General features: G+C 39.6%; 1 protein-coding gene across 2 annotated transcripts in view; it reads left to right on the forward strand.

Annotated features, from left to right (window-relative positions):
* The window catches only part of LOC126299312 (tyrosine-protein kinase transmembrane receptor Ror-like), a 111,371-nt gene extending 95,948 nt beyond the window's left edge, over positions 1–15,423 (forward strand). For both annotated transcript variants that reach the window (XM_049991130.1, XM_049991131.1), the window contains 4 exons: positions 10,713–10,839; positions 10,951–11,086; positions 13,150–13,282; positions 13,412–15,423. In XM_049991130.1, coding sequence (XP_049847087.1) covers positions 10,713–10,839; positions 10,951–11,086; positions 13,150–13,282; positions 13,412–14,176 — 1,161 coding nt within the window. In that variant the 3' untranslated portion in view covers positions 14,177–15,423. The remainder of the gene's footprint in view (positions 1–10,712; positions 10,840–10,950; positions 11,087–13,149; positions 13,283–13,411) is intronic.
* Positions 15,424–15,784: the final 361 nt, after the last annotated feature.

The following is a 15,784-nucleotide window of genomic DNA, read 5'->3' on the forward strand; positions in this document are numbered from 1 at the left end:
ATTCAGCAACACATTTAAGCCCATGTGTGCTTAGTTGTGTCAACATGACAAGCTGCAATTGACTGATGATGAATGCTCATGATGATGTTGCATACCAATTTGAGAATAATATGAAATATTTTCAAGAAAAAGTTAAAGTACTTCAGTAAATAGTGTTTGGAGCAAAATTCGTGGTGTTTTTAGTCATATTTGAGTTGAAAGTGGTTGCAGTTCAAAATTCCATTGTGATTTCATTTTCAGATATGACTTACAGTGGATGCAGAAAAGAAGAGTGGTCCTTAAGAGACAGCAGGAATGAGTAGTGGCATTATTACTTAAAATCGTGTGATAACTTGAGCAATTTCAGTGTTGGTCAAACTCCTATTTACAATCAACTGGAAACCATTTTCTTAGAAAAACTGAGAGTACTAGCAGTAACACATTTTAGAGTGCTCCTTTAGTCATACTTCATGTAGAAAAGACAGTACAAAACATTGATACATTTGGAATGCTGTATCGTTGTTGAGATGTGAGACTATGATTTCTCTGACAATCAGATTACCATACGTACTGCCTAAACTATAAACAGATGGATCTGCAGTCTTTGATCAGCTGATAGATGTAAATGTTGACAACACTGGGATTCCAGTCACAAAGTTAATGAATGGATAGGCACTTCTACTGCACATCAGTCATAAATTTCTCAGTAACAGCCAAAGCTGCAGAGTACAAGTCCTCCATATTTGTCTGTAGTTTTCCATACCATTTCCAAAAAAAAAGAGATTTGATTGCTTGTCGTCTACTATTGTAATTATCATATGCACAACCATCTGTAGTAAAGTTGCAGATGTAAGCAATGGAAATTAATTAGTAGCATGTTGACATCTCGTATGAATTACATCTCAACATTTTTTATGCATGTTTGATGACTGTAGTGAAGAACCCCTAGAAGCTTGCATTTAATGGCCCATTCGTGATTGTGAAATCACGAATGCCAGCTTTCACAGAATTACTTGATAGGCAATAATACACAGGTAGTCAAGCATGCTCCTTACAATTCTTGAAAATCTACTGCTGGAGTGTGGTAAGAAGGCTGTGATTATGGATGCTTCCATTGCTTGATTTTGTCCCCTGGGCTAGTCTGAACAGCTATCCTGTCAGAAAACTGTCATTGGATGTTGAAACTCATGTGGCAGGCAGGAAGGGAAAGGTTGCATACTCACTGAAGTAGGTTTCATAGTTTTCTGCCATGCTGTTCAGTGTTACGATAACTTGTAGCCTGCAAATATACATCAGTGTGAACTGGCCTTTTAGTACATGCTTTGTGCCAGTGTTTCATTTGGCTTACTTGGTACATAAATATCCAGAAAGGGTAATCCACAACATTTTTCTACCTGTATTGTAACTAGAACATTTGGACAGTGCAAAATGAAATGCTTCACAAACATCGATGGCCCTTTGGCTCCAAAAGGTCGCATCATGTATGAGTTGTTGGTGTACTGCCAAAAGCAGAAAGGTTTTCGGGCTGTCAGCTGTAGTGATTTTACTTTTGAATCCTCCATAAAATAGTTGGCACTCTCTATAGACAGAGGGCTTCCCATCAGAAACCCACGTACTCACTGGAAGTACTGGTTGTTGGGTACGAAGTATGTTAAACTAAGCACATGTTTGAACAGTGCCATAATTTCCTCCTCAGATGGGCCAGTGAGTTCCAAGGAGACTTATAAAGGACTTTTGTAGACAAAGTTACTACATTGATACTAACATAGAGATCCAGTGGTTGTAATATGTTTTCAGATGACCTATGGAGTCCTCAAATTTCCCGATTATGTGACTGAATTTGCCTAAGAGGGGTTCCAGCAGTGATACACACTGAGGTAACAAAAGTCATGAGGGCCCCAGGAGTTCAGCATTTGCTTACTGGGTATAGGCTTGGCAACCCCAGGTTCCTGATCTGGGGACTGGTAAGCACCACCAGTCCTCTGTTACCATAAGCTCTGAGTATGCTTTAGTGACTACCGGTGTTTAGGAGAAGGGACCTTGGCTTCACCACCTGTACCGTGAGGAAGGTACACACCTCTATAAAAAAAACCTTGACCTCAAGGTGTGCTACATGCTGTTGAGGTGAATGGCTTTTGAGCTAAAAGTCTCTAGCAGGCAACCTCTGGGGAACCTGTCGCTCCCAGTTGTACAAGGCTTACTCTGTTGTTCCCTAGCATCTTACGGGATCCGTATGGAATGGTCTCATCAAACTACTACTCCTGACTATAATTGTATCATCAGGTAGCACCTACATATACTCATAAAAGAGAGCTTCACTGGTCAGTCCTCCTTAGAAGTAGTCTCAGAATCATAGTAAGAGGGTATTAATATGCCATAACACTTTCATTGTAATCAAGAGAACAGGGGGAACCTTTGAGAAGGTCTCCTCTTTCTATGTTCACAAGATATTGGAGGGTATTGTTGGGTCCCTAAAAAGTGTCAAACAACTTCGTAATGGAGCACTTCTAGTTGAAAGTGCTAATTCAAACCAAGTATCTAAGCCTCTGGGATGTAAGGCCTTATGTGACTACCCAGTCGAGGCTGAGTTGCATAACGCCCTTAACTTTAGTAAGGGCATAGTTACCTGCTCCAATATAATGGTGAAGGACCCAGTGGAGTTTGTGAAAAATGGAAAATATGAGCATCACAGAAGTGCAGAACTGTATGAGAAGAGCCAGTCACACATTGGAAAAACCTGCAAGATTTATTCCAATGTTTAGTACTCCAAAATTACCTGAACACATCCTTGCAGGCTTTATTTTTCTTAACGTTCACCCATTCGCTCATAACACAATGTGATGCTTCAGATGTTAAAGATTGGCCCATACTGATATGCGATGTAATGGGAGTGCTAGGTGTGGCAATTGTGGAGGCTCAGCTCATGAATCAGGAAAGTTTTGTACGCTTCCTCTGGAATGTATAAAGTGCTCCGGGGATCGCCCAGTGTGGAGCAGAAAGTGTGAGGTTTACAATAAGGGAAGGGAAATTCAGGAGCTGAAAGTCGAGACACGCATACCCTATGGTGAAGCTAAAAGAGCTATGCAACCTCTAGTTTGTGCTGCTACTTTTGAATCAGCTCTTAAGAAACCAATTGCCAAGTGCCTCCACACAAATCAGACCGCAGATTCAAGTATGAGCACACAAACTTGTTGGTGTGCCAGTGGGGGAGACGCTACATCATTATGAAAGAATCGTGTTCATGATCCATGGAACAAGTAATATAACTAACTAACACTTGAACCAGAAATCATTTGCAAGCCATCTTCAATGGGTTTTACTACCTAACCCATATACCACTGCCCACCATCAGAAGCCTACTAAGCTGTTCCTTCAATCGTAGCAACCAACTCCCACCATAAGTAAGGAAAAAGTCCTTCAAAAACTAGTTTTAAGTCAGAGAAGGAGGCAGTTAAATTTTCATATCAGTGAGCTCTCTCCCCCTCAGATGGGGTCTATGCTCTTGAGGATATGGACTTCCGATCGAAGGAATCAGGAATTGGCCAACGTTCCCCTGACCTCCACAGTAAATCACTGCCTCCAAGTGAGATAGACAAGACCACCCGTCTGCAGTCGATGACTCCCACAGGGACTACTGTGTTGCAGTGTAATTTAAATGGATACCAACCACATTTGGAAGAATTACAGCTCCTGGTCCAGAAGAAACTGTTGTGCATCTGCTTTCAAGAGACTTATTTGAAAGTCACTGACACACCAGCATTACGGGGTTACCACCCTTACAGGAAGGATGATATTACTGGAGATGTGGGTAAAGTTGGAGAGACTGTTTTCATTGATGACAGATGCTGTTCCTCTCCCTTCACTTTTACTGTGGCCATACAAACAGTTACCATGAAAGTTGTAGCACCACTTAACATCACAGTGTGTTCTTTATATCTTCCACCTCATGATGCTTTAGATGCAGACGTACTGACAGAACTCTTCCGGACACTCCCACGCCCATTCCTCCTTGTGGGGCACTTCAGTGCCCACAATGTGCTGTGGGGCTCAGCAGCCACTTGCTCCAGGGATCGAATGATCGAGTGACTCATCCATTCTGAGAATATCTGCTTTTTGAGTGTGCTTGAGTTGACACATGTTTCCACAGCTACAGTGTCTTTTTCTTTGTTTTTATCCCCACTTGGACAGTGGCTGTCAGAAGACCACAAAGACGGATGATTTCAAAGGGCAAACTGGTTGCAGTATGGTCAGCAGGCTATTTTTGAGCAAAAGGATTTTGCACAGAGATGGTGACCCATATCAGTTGTGAGATCCAGTTGGCCACCACAGAGTCCATCTCCCAATCTAATAACCACCTCAGACAACAGCTCATATCTTGGTGGAATGAAAACTGTTGCTCAGAAATCAGGTCAAGACAAACAGCTCTATGAACATCAAACACCCTCCAACTATAGGAAACAGTCATGCCTTCAAATCTGCAAGAGCACACGGGAGGTGAGTGATAAAAGAACGAAAAAGGGCTCCCTGAAAGAAATTGACAAGTTTCATTAATCGGTCCACTTCCATTGTGCAAGTTTGGGAGTCAACAAGGTGGATTTCAGACAAGGGCAGTACACGTCCCCTTATAGCCATGTCAGTAAATGGGGTTTTGGTGGATGCTCAAGAAGTGGGTCAGGTTTTAACTGAACACTTTTTTTACTGTCACTGCGTCAGCCATGCAAGCTCCTGCTTTTCAGGTGTTCCGTATGAATGTGGAGATGAGGAAGCCCCATTTCTTCTTGCATATTGAGGAAGTCTGCAACTTTCAGTTCTCCATGTGAGAACTGGAATCTGCTCTGTCTGCAACCAGAAATACTGCTCCAGAATCTGATGAGATCCATTATGCCCATGTTTCATCATCTGCGCCCTGAAGTGAAAGGACAGCTCCTGTCTTGTTTCAATCAGATCTGGTTTGATGGACAGTACTCCATGACTTTGAAGGAGACAATATTAATTCCATTCTGGAAACCAGACAAGGACAGTAGTGCCCTTAAGTCACAGGAGTGTAGTCCTTACCAGGTGTACAGGTAAGACTCTTAAATGCATGGTCAACTGCCACCTCGTCTGGCTACTTGAATCCCAAGATTACCTGAGCTGCTCCCAGTGCACTTTCAGGCACAACCATTCCACCCTTGACGACTTAAGTCCACTATATGCAGTGATACTGGGAGTCCTTCTTACACCAAAACCATTTGGTTTGTGTGTTTTTTGACCTTGAAGAAGCATACAACACTACTTGGAGGTACAGCATCCTTTGCCAACTTCATACATGGGAACTATGTGGATGTCTGCCACTTCTCATCCAGTCCTTTCTTGAGGAATGATGTTTTCAACATCGTGTCGGCGATGCCTTGTCTGACTGCTATGTTCAAGAGAATGGTGTCCCCCCAAGGCAGTGTACTCAGTGGTTCGTTGTTTGCCATTGCTGTCAGTGACATTCCGTCCACAGTCGGGAGCCATGCTAAATGTTCTTTGTTTGTGGATGACTTCACAATCTTCTATTCTTTCTCCGATCTTATAGTGACAATGAGGCAACTGCAGCTGACCATTAGGAGGCTGGAAACCTGGGCCAGAACAACTGATTTTCGGTTGTGCTAAAGAAGACTAAATGTGTTAATTTTAACTGTGCTCATCGAAGTTTTGATCAACAGTGCTCACAGTGGGGGGCCAATTTGATGTTTTCAAGAAACTGTGCCCTTTTTGTGTTTATTATTTGATTTCCAATTAACATCGTTCTCACACCTGAAAGACCTACTATGAACAAAGGGCTTCCAGTCATTGAATATTTTGAAATGTCTTAGTGAAAAAACATGGGGAGCTGACAGGTCCCGCCTCCTGTAGTTTTTTAGGGCATTTGTTCAATCCTGTTTAGATTATGGCAGCATGGTGTACACATCAGCCCATATTTCCTACCTTAAGATGATAGATCCTGTCCACCATGAGGGCATTCGCATTTCGAGTGGAGCCTGTTGGACTAGCCCATTTCAGAGTCTGTGTTTAGAGGCCTATGAACCATCACTCTGAATTTGTCGGTGGCTTTGTTTTGCTCAACAGGCACTGAAAATCTCAGTGTCACCTCAGTCATTGGCACTTAGTGTAGTGATCCAACCCAACTTCGAATGGCTGTTGAGGAATTAGCTTCATGCAACCAAGCCATTCGGAATATGTGCTACTGACTGTCTCAAAGATCTAGATCTGTCAGAGCTCCAAATACACAACCAGGGATGGAACATGTTACCGCATTGGTGTCTTCGACCTGTACTCCAGCTTACATTTTTACAGCTTTCTTTTCTTCCATTTTAAATATGTACCACAGTTTTATTGTAGTTCATGCAGATGAATCCCAGCAAGAGAATGTCCTCAGTTGTTCTGCTGTTTTCCCTGCAAAGTGCATCTTCCAGAACAGTTAATAAATTATGATGTGGAGCTATACAGCATTCTGATGGCACTGGAGAGGATTCACAGACATCACCATACAAGGTTTCTTGTCTGTTCCAATGCACTTAGTGCACTACAAGCACTTCACCAAATGTATCCAGTAGATCAGTTGATTCAGCTCATCCATATCTCCTTCGAGCAGTTGTAACACCGTGGCAAGGAGGTGATCTTTTGCAGGGTACCTGGTCACATCTGGGTACAGGTAAATGTCATGGCTGACAAAGCAGCCAAGGAAGCATATCGGCATGGTGCTGTCCATCAATGTCCCATTCCTTTGCACACTATCATCTCATTTTCTGACAGACACATTATGCAACAGTGCGAGATGTAATGGTTGCAGGTGACAGGAAACAAACAGCAGTTGCTCAAATCGACCACACAGGCATGGCTGACTTCATGTCAGCCTCACCAGTGGAAGGGAGGTTCTGCTTACCAGGCTGCACATCAGACATAACCCTTTAACACATGGCCTCCTCCTCTAGCAGGAGGATGCACCACACTGTGCAGTTTGTGGTGTGCCACTTTCAGTTCAGCATATTTTGGCAATATGTGTCCTGTATACTGATATTAGGTCAGCCCTGAGTCTCAATTGAGGTCTGCCCGCCATCCTCCCCGCTATTGATTCCAGTTTAACAAGAGTGGTGAAATTTTGTGAACTGTCGGGCCTAACCCCTAAATTGGTGGAGAAGGGAGGCATTCTTTAATACGTAATAAACTGTGCCACTTGTGGGGACAGTATTCCTCCCTACCCATGAGAGTGTCTTGCTGAGTTAGGGCACTGATGACTATAATGTTGAGTGCCACTCACCTCAAATAATAATAATAATAATCATCATCATCATCATCATCATCATCATCGAAAGTCATGAGATACCTCTTAATATCGGTTCGGACCTCCTTTTGCCTGCTGTAGTGCAGAAATCAGTGTGGTATCAACTCAACATGTCGTTGGAAGCCCCTGCAGAAATGTAGAGCCATGCTGCTTATATAACCATTAGTATTTACAAAAGTGCTGTTACAGCAGGTTTTTGTGCATTAACTGACCTCTTGATTATGTCCCATAAATGTTCCACAGGATTGATGTCAGGTGATGTCGGTGGCCAGATCATTCACTCGAATTGTCCAGAATGTTCTTCAAACTAATCGCAAACAACTGTAGCCCAGTTATGTGGCACAATGTCATCCACAAAAATTCCATCATTTTCTGGGAACATGAAATCCATGAATTACTGCAAATGGTCTCCAAATAGTCAAATATAACCAGAGGACCCACTCCATTCCCTGTAAACACAGCCCATACCATTATGGAACCACCACCAGCTTGCAAAGGGCCTTGTTCACAACTTGGGTCCATGGCATCGTAGGGTCTGCCCCACACTCGTACCCTACCATCACTTTTTACAAACTGAAATTGGGCTCATCTGACGATTCTGCCATGCTCTCAGTTGTTAAGTGAAGGTGTCAGCTACTGTGTTGTCCTTGATGAGAGGTAGTATGTACAATTTTGGTATTCTCGGAAGACTCTTGACGCTGTAGGTGTCAGAATATTGAATTCCCTAACAATTTCCAAAATGGAATGTGCTGTTAATCTAGCTCCAACTACCACTCCACGTTCAGTCTGTTGATTCTCTTCATTTGGTCATAAGCATTTCAGAAACCTATTCTCGTGAATCACCTGTGTGCAAATGGCAGCTCTGTCCATGCAATGTCCTTTTGTACCTTGTGTACACAATACTACCGTCATCTGTATAAGTGCATATTGCTATCCCATTACTTTCCACCTCAGCGTAAAGTGTTTAGTTACAAAACGGGTGGATGTTCCAGTATTAGGTCCAGTGGGATCATGGGCAATCCAGCCTTACATAGCCTTAGTAGACCATTATGACTTGTAGATACAGGAGCGTTCTGGCATAAACTCTTATTAAAAAGGTGGAAGGGAACCCTTGAGGAGGGCTAGGGTTTTCTTCTAAATCCTGCCAAATGTGTTTTTGTGTAATTGGTGGTGTGTAAAATCCTGAAGTAGTTCATACACTACACATTAATATGACCACTGTCTGTGTTCAATGTCAACTTTCATTATCCACTCACAGGTGGTAGATGGTGGCATTAGCAGGGGAGGGTATATAAAAGCGTGCTGTGGTCACAGAAAAGAGTGCAGGTGTTGTCATAATGTGGAAACGGAGCCGTTTATCTGATGTCGAAAAGGAAAATAAGATTGGTGTGTGGGCCAAGGTTGCAAGCATTTCTGAAATGGCCAGGTTTGTTAACTTTTCACATGTTGTCATGGCTAAAGTATACCATGCATGGTAAAATGGCAGTATTGAAAACCAGAGCCAAGGCAACTAAGATGCACCATGGACCATGGTGACAGGGATGAACAATGGTAGCAGAGATAAGTACAGGCGAATAGATGTGAGCAGTTGAGCAACAGACTGCCCACGTGAACCAAAGGGCCACCAACAGTGTCTCCTCAATGACTATTCAGAGAATGTTGCTGCATATGGGTCTCCACAGCAGGCACCTGGTTCATGCACCCCTACTGACTGCCGTTCATCAGTGACTAAGGCTGGAATTTGCTTGCCAGTACCTCAACTGGATATCCACTGACTGGATATAGGTGGCCTTTTCAGATGAATCATGTTTTATGCTCCATCAGCATAAACTTCTGAAAGCAAAAACCCTTTGAAATCATTGAAAGGATCCCAGCTGGAGGAGGGAGTGTTATGATGTGGGGAATGTTTTTGTGGAGTTCCTTGGATAATCTCGTTATTCTGGAAGGCACACTGGATCAATACTAGTTCACATCTATCCTTGGGGATCAAGTTCAATGACCACCCATATGTGCAGTTTATTTTTTCTTGGCATGATGGTATCTAACAGTGGGACAATGCTATGTGTTACACAGCTTGCACTGTATGTGTGTGGTTCGAAACAAACTGTGATGAATTTTCTGTTCTCCTCTGGCCATCAAACTCCCCAGATTTAAACCCAGTTGAGAATATGTGGCACCACCTTGTTTGGGATGTTTGCGTCATAGATCCTTGATTGAAAAACCTAGCTCAGCTGCCCATGACACAGGAGCCAGCATGGCTCCACATATTTTTTGGTACTTTCCAGGACCTCACTGACTGTCTTCCTGCATGTCTCTCAGTAGTCTGTACTGCAGATGTTTTAGCAATTTTGAGTGGGACATGGCTTTGTAGAACTGCGTGTAAAATATGGCAACAACACATCACTGAACCATTTCCTTACTGTGTTTGTATTACGAAGCTGGTTTATGATGCAATGCTTTTCATTGTCACTAACAAAGGAAAGTAGCTGAATTCTGTACTGCCTGGGATCTGATGAATTCGGGTACCTCATACATTTGTGATGTTGAATCATAAAGTTTAGTGACGGCTTCCGACACTGTCTGAAATTTCTTCACTTAAGTATGCATTTGTCACATCTTGTGAAGTAGAAAGGTTATTTTCTATCCACAAAAATGTTCTATCAGATAAACACATGAGCTTAAGTCAAAAAAAAAAAAAAAAAAAAAAAAAAATTGGAGAATTTTGTTATTGTGTATTGTTTTAGAAGAAAATAAAAATAAAGAACTGAATTTTCGTATCACATATATACATTCTTTTGCTGCCTCATTATGCATGTTTAGTTATGTTCTACATGAATGCGTGCATGTTATTCGATTTGATAGTGAATGAAAATCCAGTCTCTATTTATGACTTAAGACTTTGTTCGGAAAGACAGTTACATTTTTACATAACATTGTTACATACAGATGTTTAAAAAATATATAATTATGTTGGAACAGAATATTAACTCTGAAACTGCTGGTATTAAATATAGAGAACACTTTCCTGAGTAGTGTAACACATCCCATATACAGTTTGTACTTGATTTTATATATGTGTGTGTATTTTCATCTTGTTCCCTGTATGTTAACCATGGACTTAAAACAAAAATACTATGAAATAGTTACTGAAAAAATAAGATTTGAGTAAGGCATTTTATTCTTGTGGTAATGATTGTGAATTGAATTGCTGTAACTCGCATAGGCATTTCATTTTGAGAGCACATGGGAACCATATTGGAAACATGTAACATATATTTTACTTTAATGTTGTCATATCTGTATTGATGAACTGAACTTGCATTTCTAAAACTGAGTATCTGTAATTATTTTTATGAAAAAATTCTTTTAATTTACCTTGTTTGTGGTAGTTTTCTTATCAGCGGTGTTATTTGAACTTTTACAGGGTGATCTTCATGAATTCCTAATTTGCCACTCACCTCGCTCTGATGTGTCAGCATTTAATGATGAAGGGAATAATCATGTTCTGGACCAGAATGACTTTTTGCATATTGCAATGCAAATAGGCGCAGGTTAGCAGTCATAGTGAAATAGTAATGTTCTAGTTCAAATGACATTATTTGAATCATGCTATGTTCATAAATTTTGTACTGTTTTATTCAATTTGTTTTCATTTTTGCTAGGGATGGAGTACTTATCGAGCCACCACTATGTTCACAGAGACTTAGCTGCTAGAAATTGTCTGGTTGGAGATAATCTTACTGTTAAAATTTCTGATTTTGGTCTATCAAGGGATGTTTACTCTTCGGACTACTACAGGTATGCAGACTTACTAATTCAGCACGTTACTATAGTGCGCGTCATTTACGATGGCGGCCGAGTTTAGGTTCGTTCTGCGCATCTGACGTCACAAAACACAGCCAATGAACAGACGACGATGTTGCCAGAGCTCGACTGCAGTGCAGAGCACAGACGAGTGTCTTCAGTTTTTGAAACATTGTCACAAATAAAGTAATTGAGCAAAAGCAATGTGTTGATAGCAGACTTTCTTTTATAGAAAGTTTGGAAAAAGCTTTCTTTATACCAATTGCTTCATATTCTATTAATTAATTAAACCAAACAAGCAATAAGCCTCCTAATTCAGGCGATACCAGGGAAAGGTGTTTGTATCATTCTCACAAACCGCTTTTTCGCAATAAAGAACAGCAGTAATTGTTTATTTCCTATTGTTCTTCGACAAAACGTAATTCATAGTCATACCAGTGTGTATACAGTGTTTGTTGGTACTTTGCCTCATATTTTACAATCCTCCAGGTATTAGTTTGAATGACGAGCTACATTAGCGTAATGGTTAAGGTGTTTGACTGCTAAGTGAAAGGTTCCGAGTTCAAGCCTTGTTCGATGCTTAATATTTTATTGTTTTTAAAACAATATTGAAGTGTCTTACTTCATGAATTTTATTCGCTTGAATGTAATTTTTTGAAATTGCTTTGTCTCTTCATTATAATCATAATAATTTTTCAGTTTTTCTAATTTTGTCCTCCAATATTTCTTTTCACAGCAATTAAAAACAATGAAAAGGCACACACAAAATATTAATGTTATCTGTTTGTATATCTTCTCTTCTGCAGTCGCTGTTTTACTATTCATATTGAGATATATTCTTTTGCGACAGTATTAAAAATATTATTTAGAGCATAATTTCGGCTCGTATGTTGCCGAGCTACTTGATTGTCTGACACAATTCTTTGCTTTGGCAACATCATCATATTCAATGTTTTTGTCAACTGATCTATGTTTTGCTGTCCATTGTGACAGACACAAATTGTTTGCGCACTGCGCCTCACTGACAATATATTTTAGTTTCTATGTTTTATTACAGCCACAATTCAGTTTTGTGTACTTCGTCAACTTTGTTTTGATCAGAACTTTTTAGAAAAAAGCGAAATGACTCTGGTATAAATAAAACTTTTATTACAGTCGCAAAAGACAGAATATTTCTCAATATTACATACAACACCTATCTGGTACTTAAATTAAATGAGATATTGTTATACAGTAAATTTTGAAATTTAGGTATCTTGTCCACATTTCATTCTCAACGTTGTGACAACTAAAATCGACCATAGAGAAAGTAAACGCTATGGACCTATACCTCTGTGAACTCTTCAAAATTTCGTGCAATGGTTTACTACATTTAATGCTGCACAATAACTGCATTGAACATCGAAACAAAATTAAGTCATTTATGGGGGGAAGGTATCAATCAAGAAGACGTGTAAAAATCAAATTTTTGGGCCAAATAGTTTTTGTGAAATAGGAATGATAAGTGTGTCAAAGCAGTTGGAACACCATGTGTCAGCACCGGCAAGCAGTGCAGTGATGACAAAATTGCACACAGCGTGGAATGCGGGGAGCACGTCTCTGTTAGGTTAATGCAGCCGTGGTGGCTTCACTTCATAAACTGCGCGCTTCTCCCCTAAACGTAAGTTTGCGAACTATACTATACTATAGCGCTGCTTCTCTTGGCACGTGCGTTGTTTGCAACTGTTAACGCAGCAATCTCTCGTGTCTGGGCGGAATTGAACTATAGTGCTGTATATAGTGTTGGGAAAGCAGCAATATAAAACAATGGATCTTTCACATAGTTTGTTAATGACAGTATTTATACTGAGGATAATATTGTTTCTATTCATCCGTCAAATTGCCATTTTTAACATGAGCAGGGATCTATCTCTATTGCCTTTCATACAGTCAGGAAATTGAAGCTGTTGTGGCAAGGTGAAAGTATTGTAATACTTTACTGCAAAAATAAATTTTGTTGCTATGCTTGTTTCATTTATTTTTTAAATTGTAGAATGAAATTATTATGTGTGTTCTAGAGTTCAGTCAAAATCTCTGCTACCTGTTAGATGGATGCCATCAGAATCTATTCTCTATGGGAAATTCACAACTGAAAGTGATGTATGGAGCTATGGTGTGGTTCTTTGGGAGATTTATAGTTATGGTCTACAGGTGATTGACTTCATTAACCTATTTCTGAATATTTCCAATTGATATTTCCAATTGATGTTTTAAAAAATCGAAAAATTATGCTTAGGTAAGCCAAATTAATGTATTAACAGGATTTTACTCTTGTTGCAGCCATACTATGGTTACAGTAACCAAGAAGTAATAGACATGATTCGTTCTCGTCAGCTTCTTCCATGCCCCGAAGACTGTCCGTCAAGTATATATTCACTCATGATTGAATGCTGGCATGAAATACCAAACCGCAGGCCATCCTTTCCTGAAATAAATGCAAGACTGCTTTCTCTGTGTAAAACCTCTCCAGGAAGTTGCAGCAGATTAATGAATCATTGTCTTTCAGGAAAAACGCCAGAACATGAACATTCAGTAAGCTGTGCAAGTTCACCAAGTAAAAACGTTGTAGATTTTGAAAACTACCCTTTTCATGCTGATAGTGCAGGATTGAATTCTGAACACTACAAAAAGGCATGTAATTCATCGTCATGCTCATCGCCAAATTTTGAACATCGTCAAATACAAGGTATGCCTCGGTATTCTAGTGAATCGAGTGGTCAATTTCATTATATTTCAGCTCCGAAGACAACAGCACAAATTAATAGCAACCAGCATTTGTTACCTGTATATCATGAAATGCAAGTGGATGAAGCACCACAGCAGAAGTGTCAAAACATTGTTCAGCATCTTGCACATAATGCAAACTTCCACATAGGTGTTGTGCAGCCCATGTGTTCATCAACAAAGCCATTGTCTCAGGAAACTGGGAACATAAGACACCAGAGTAAATATTCAAATAGTGCTCCAGCACAGATTATAGTGAGACTACCATCACCACACACAAAACAGGGCAACAGACATGATTCAAAAATATCAGATATTTGATCATTTCTTACCAGCAGTGTACTGCTTGTTATAATATGAAAATGCACTTAAGCCAAAATGCAGTTACTAGTCAGGTGTTTGGAAATTACAAGTGTTACTGACTGCCTTTTATAGCAGACCTTTTGATAAAAGTCTCTCTTGGAAGCAGCTCAGCAACAAAAAGGATTGTTACAGTTTACAAGAGAGAAGTTCCACAATAAATAAATAAGCAAATAAAAGAAAAATTCAGGACACCATTGTAACAAATCTTGTAAGAAAAAAAAGACTGTTGATCTCCATTCGCAGATTTCCTGCTACCTGGAGCTCGTACTTTATTGTGACAGATAAGTTTTAATTTTGCCACAGATTTGAAAAAAAGTTTCAATTTCATATCCCTTGTAAGATATTTCATATTTTATTTTTGTATGTAAATAATAAACATTTGACTTAAATGTATAAAATAAATTAACTGCTCTAAGATCTGGATGAAGTGTATGGAGAACTTGTGAAGAGTGACTGCAGTATTTATTAAAAGCATTTATATGTTTTATGTTGACAACATTGTACATTGTGTTGTATTTTAGAAGTGTACTTACTTTCCATAGTAGTAAGAAACAATCATATCGGCAGCTTTTTTTAAATTTATTATTTTGTATATTTGTGTATATGAATATAGGGTAACGCTTCCCAGAATTTATATCCATATCAACTTCATGTTGCCTTTTATTTTATGACTAATTTTGTAGTTCTGTGATTATCTGTAACAGAGAGACACTTTCTTGTAAGTTTTAACTTTTATGTTTTATTTATTTTAATTAATTATATATTTCTTAATATCATTTGTCAGTTTGGTAGGTGCTGTGTGATGTAATAAGCAATTTCCAGTCTGCTTGTGGACAACTTGACTGAATATGTTTAATTAAAATAAATTTATTTCATAATTGTCGATATCAATGAAATATGCATTGTATGTGATTTGTAATACAGATCTCTTTTTGATTCATTACTTTTGTGTGGAACATTATAGAAATGCTGAAATACTCGGTTGCCTGGCTGGGACCACTGATGCACTGCTCTATATTTCTTTTGTTGCATCTCATGTTAGGAAATCATGAACAACTGTACACTCTGTGATGCACGCATTTTGTAGTGTATTGACTGTGAATATTCATGCCTCACGGTAGGCAAGAAAAAATAAGTTTTATGCGTATTTATTCCCAGGGTCTGTGTTATAATAAATTGCACAAATTAAACATTTTTATAGAGTTGTTATGGCAGTGGTATTACTGGTTTTTCTTCTGCAGAACTAGCAAATGAAAATCATATGTATCCTGCATGTACTCATCCTCCATTTACAGTGTGGTTATTATTAAACTTTTGCTACTTGAGTCAATGGAAACCAAAAACTATTTACCATATGGGTACTCAACTTTTTTAGGAGTGATGTTCAGACTGTGCGCTGTTCAGACTGTGCGCTGCAGGATTTGTGTTGTTAGTATTGTTAGTGTCATTACTTGCCATTAAGTGCCAGTACTGACAAGGTGACAAAGGGTTGGAACACAAGTATCAGTGTGCATTACAGTTGCAAACAGTCAACATGTGTCTGGACAAGATGAGCAGGGCCCTACT

The sequence above is a fragment of the Schistocerca gregaria genome, chromosome X (genome assembly GCF_023897955.1).
Source record: "Schistocerca gregaria isolate iqSchGreg1 chromosome X, iqSchGreg1.2, whole genome shotgun sequence".
Taxonomy (NCBI): domain Eukaryota; kingdom Metazoa; phylum Arthropoda; class Insecta; order Orthoptera; family Acrididae; genus Schistocerca; species Schistocerca gregaria.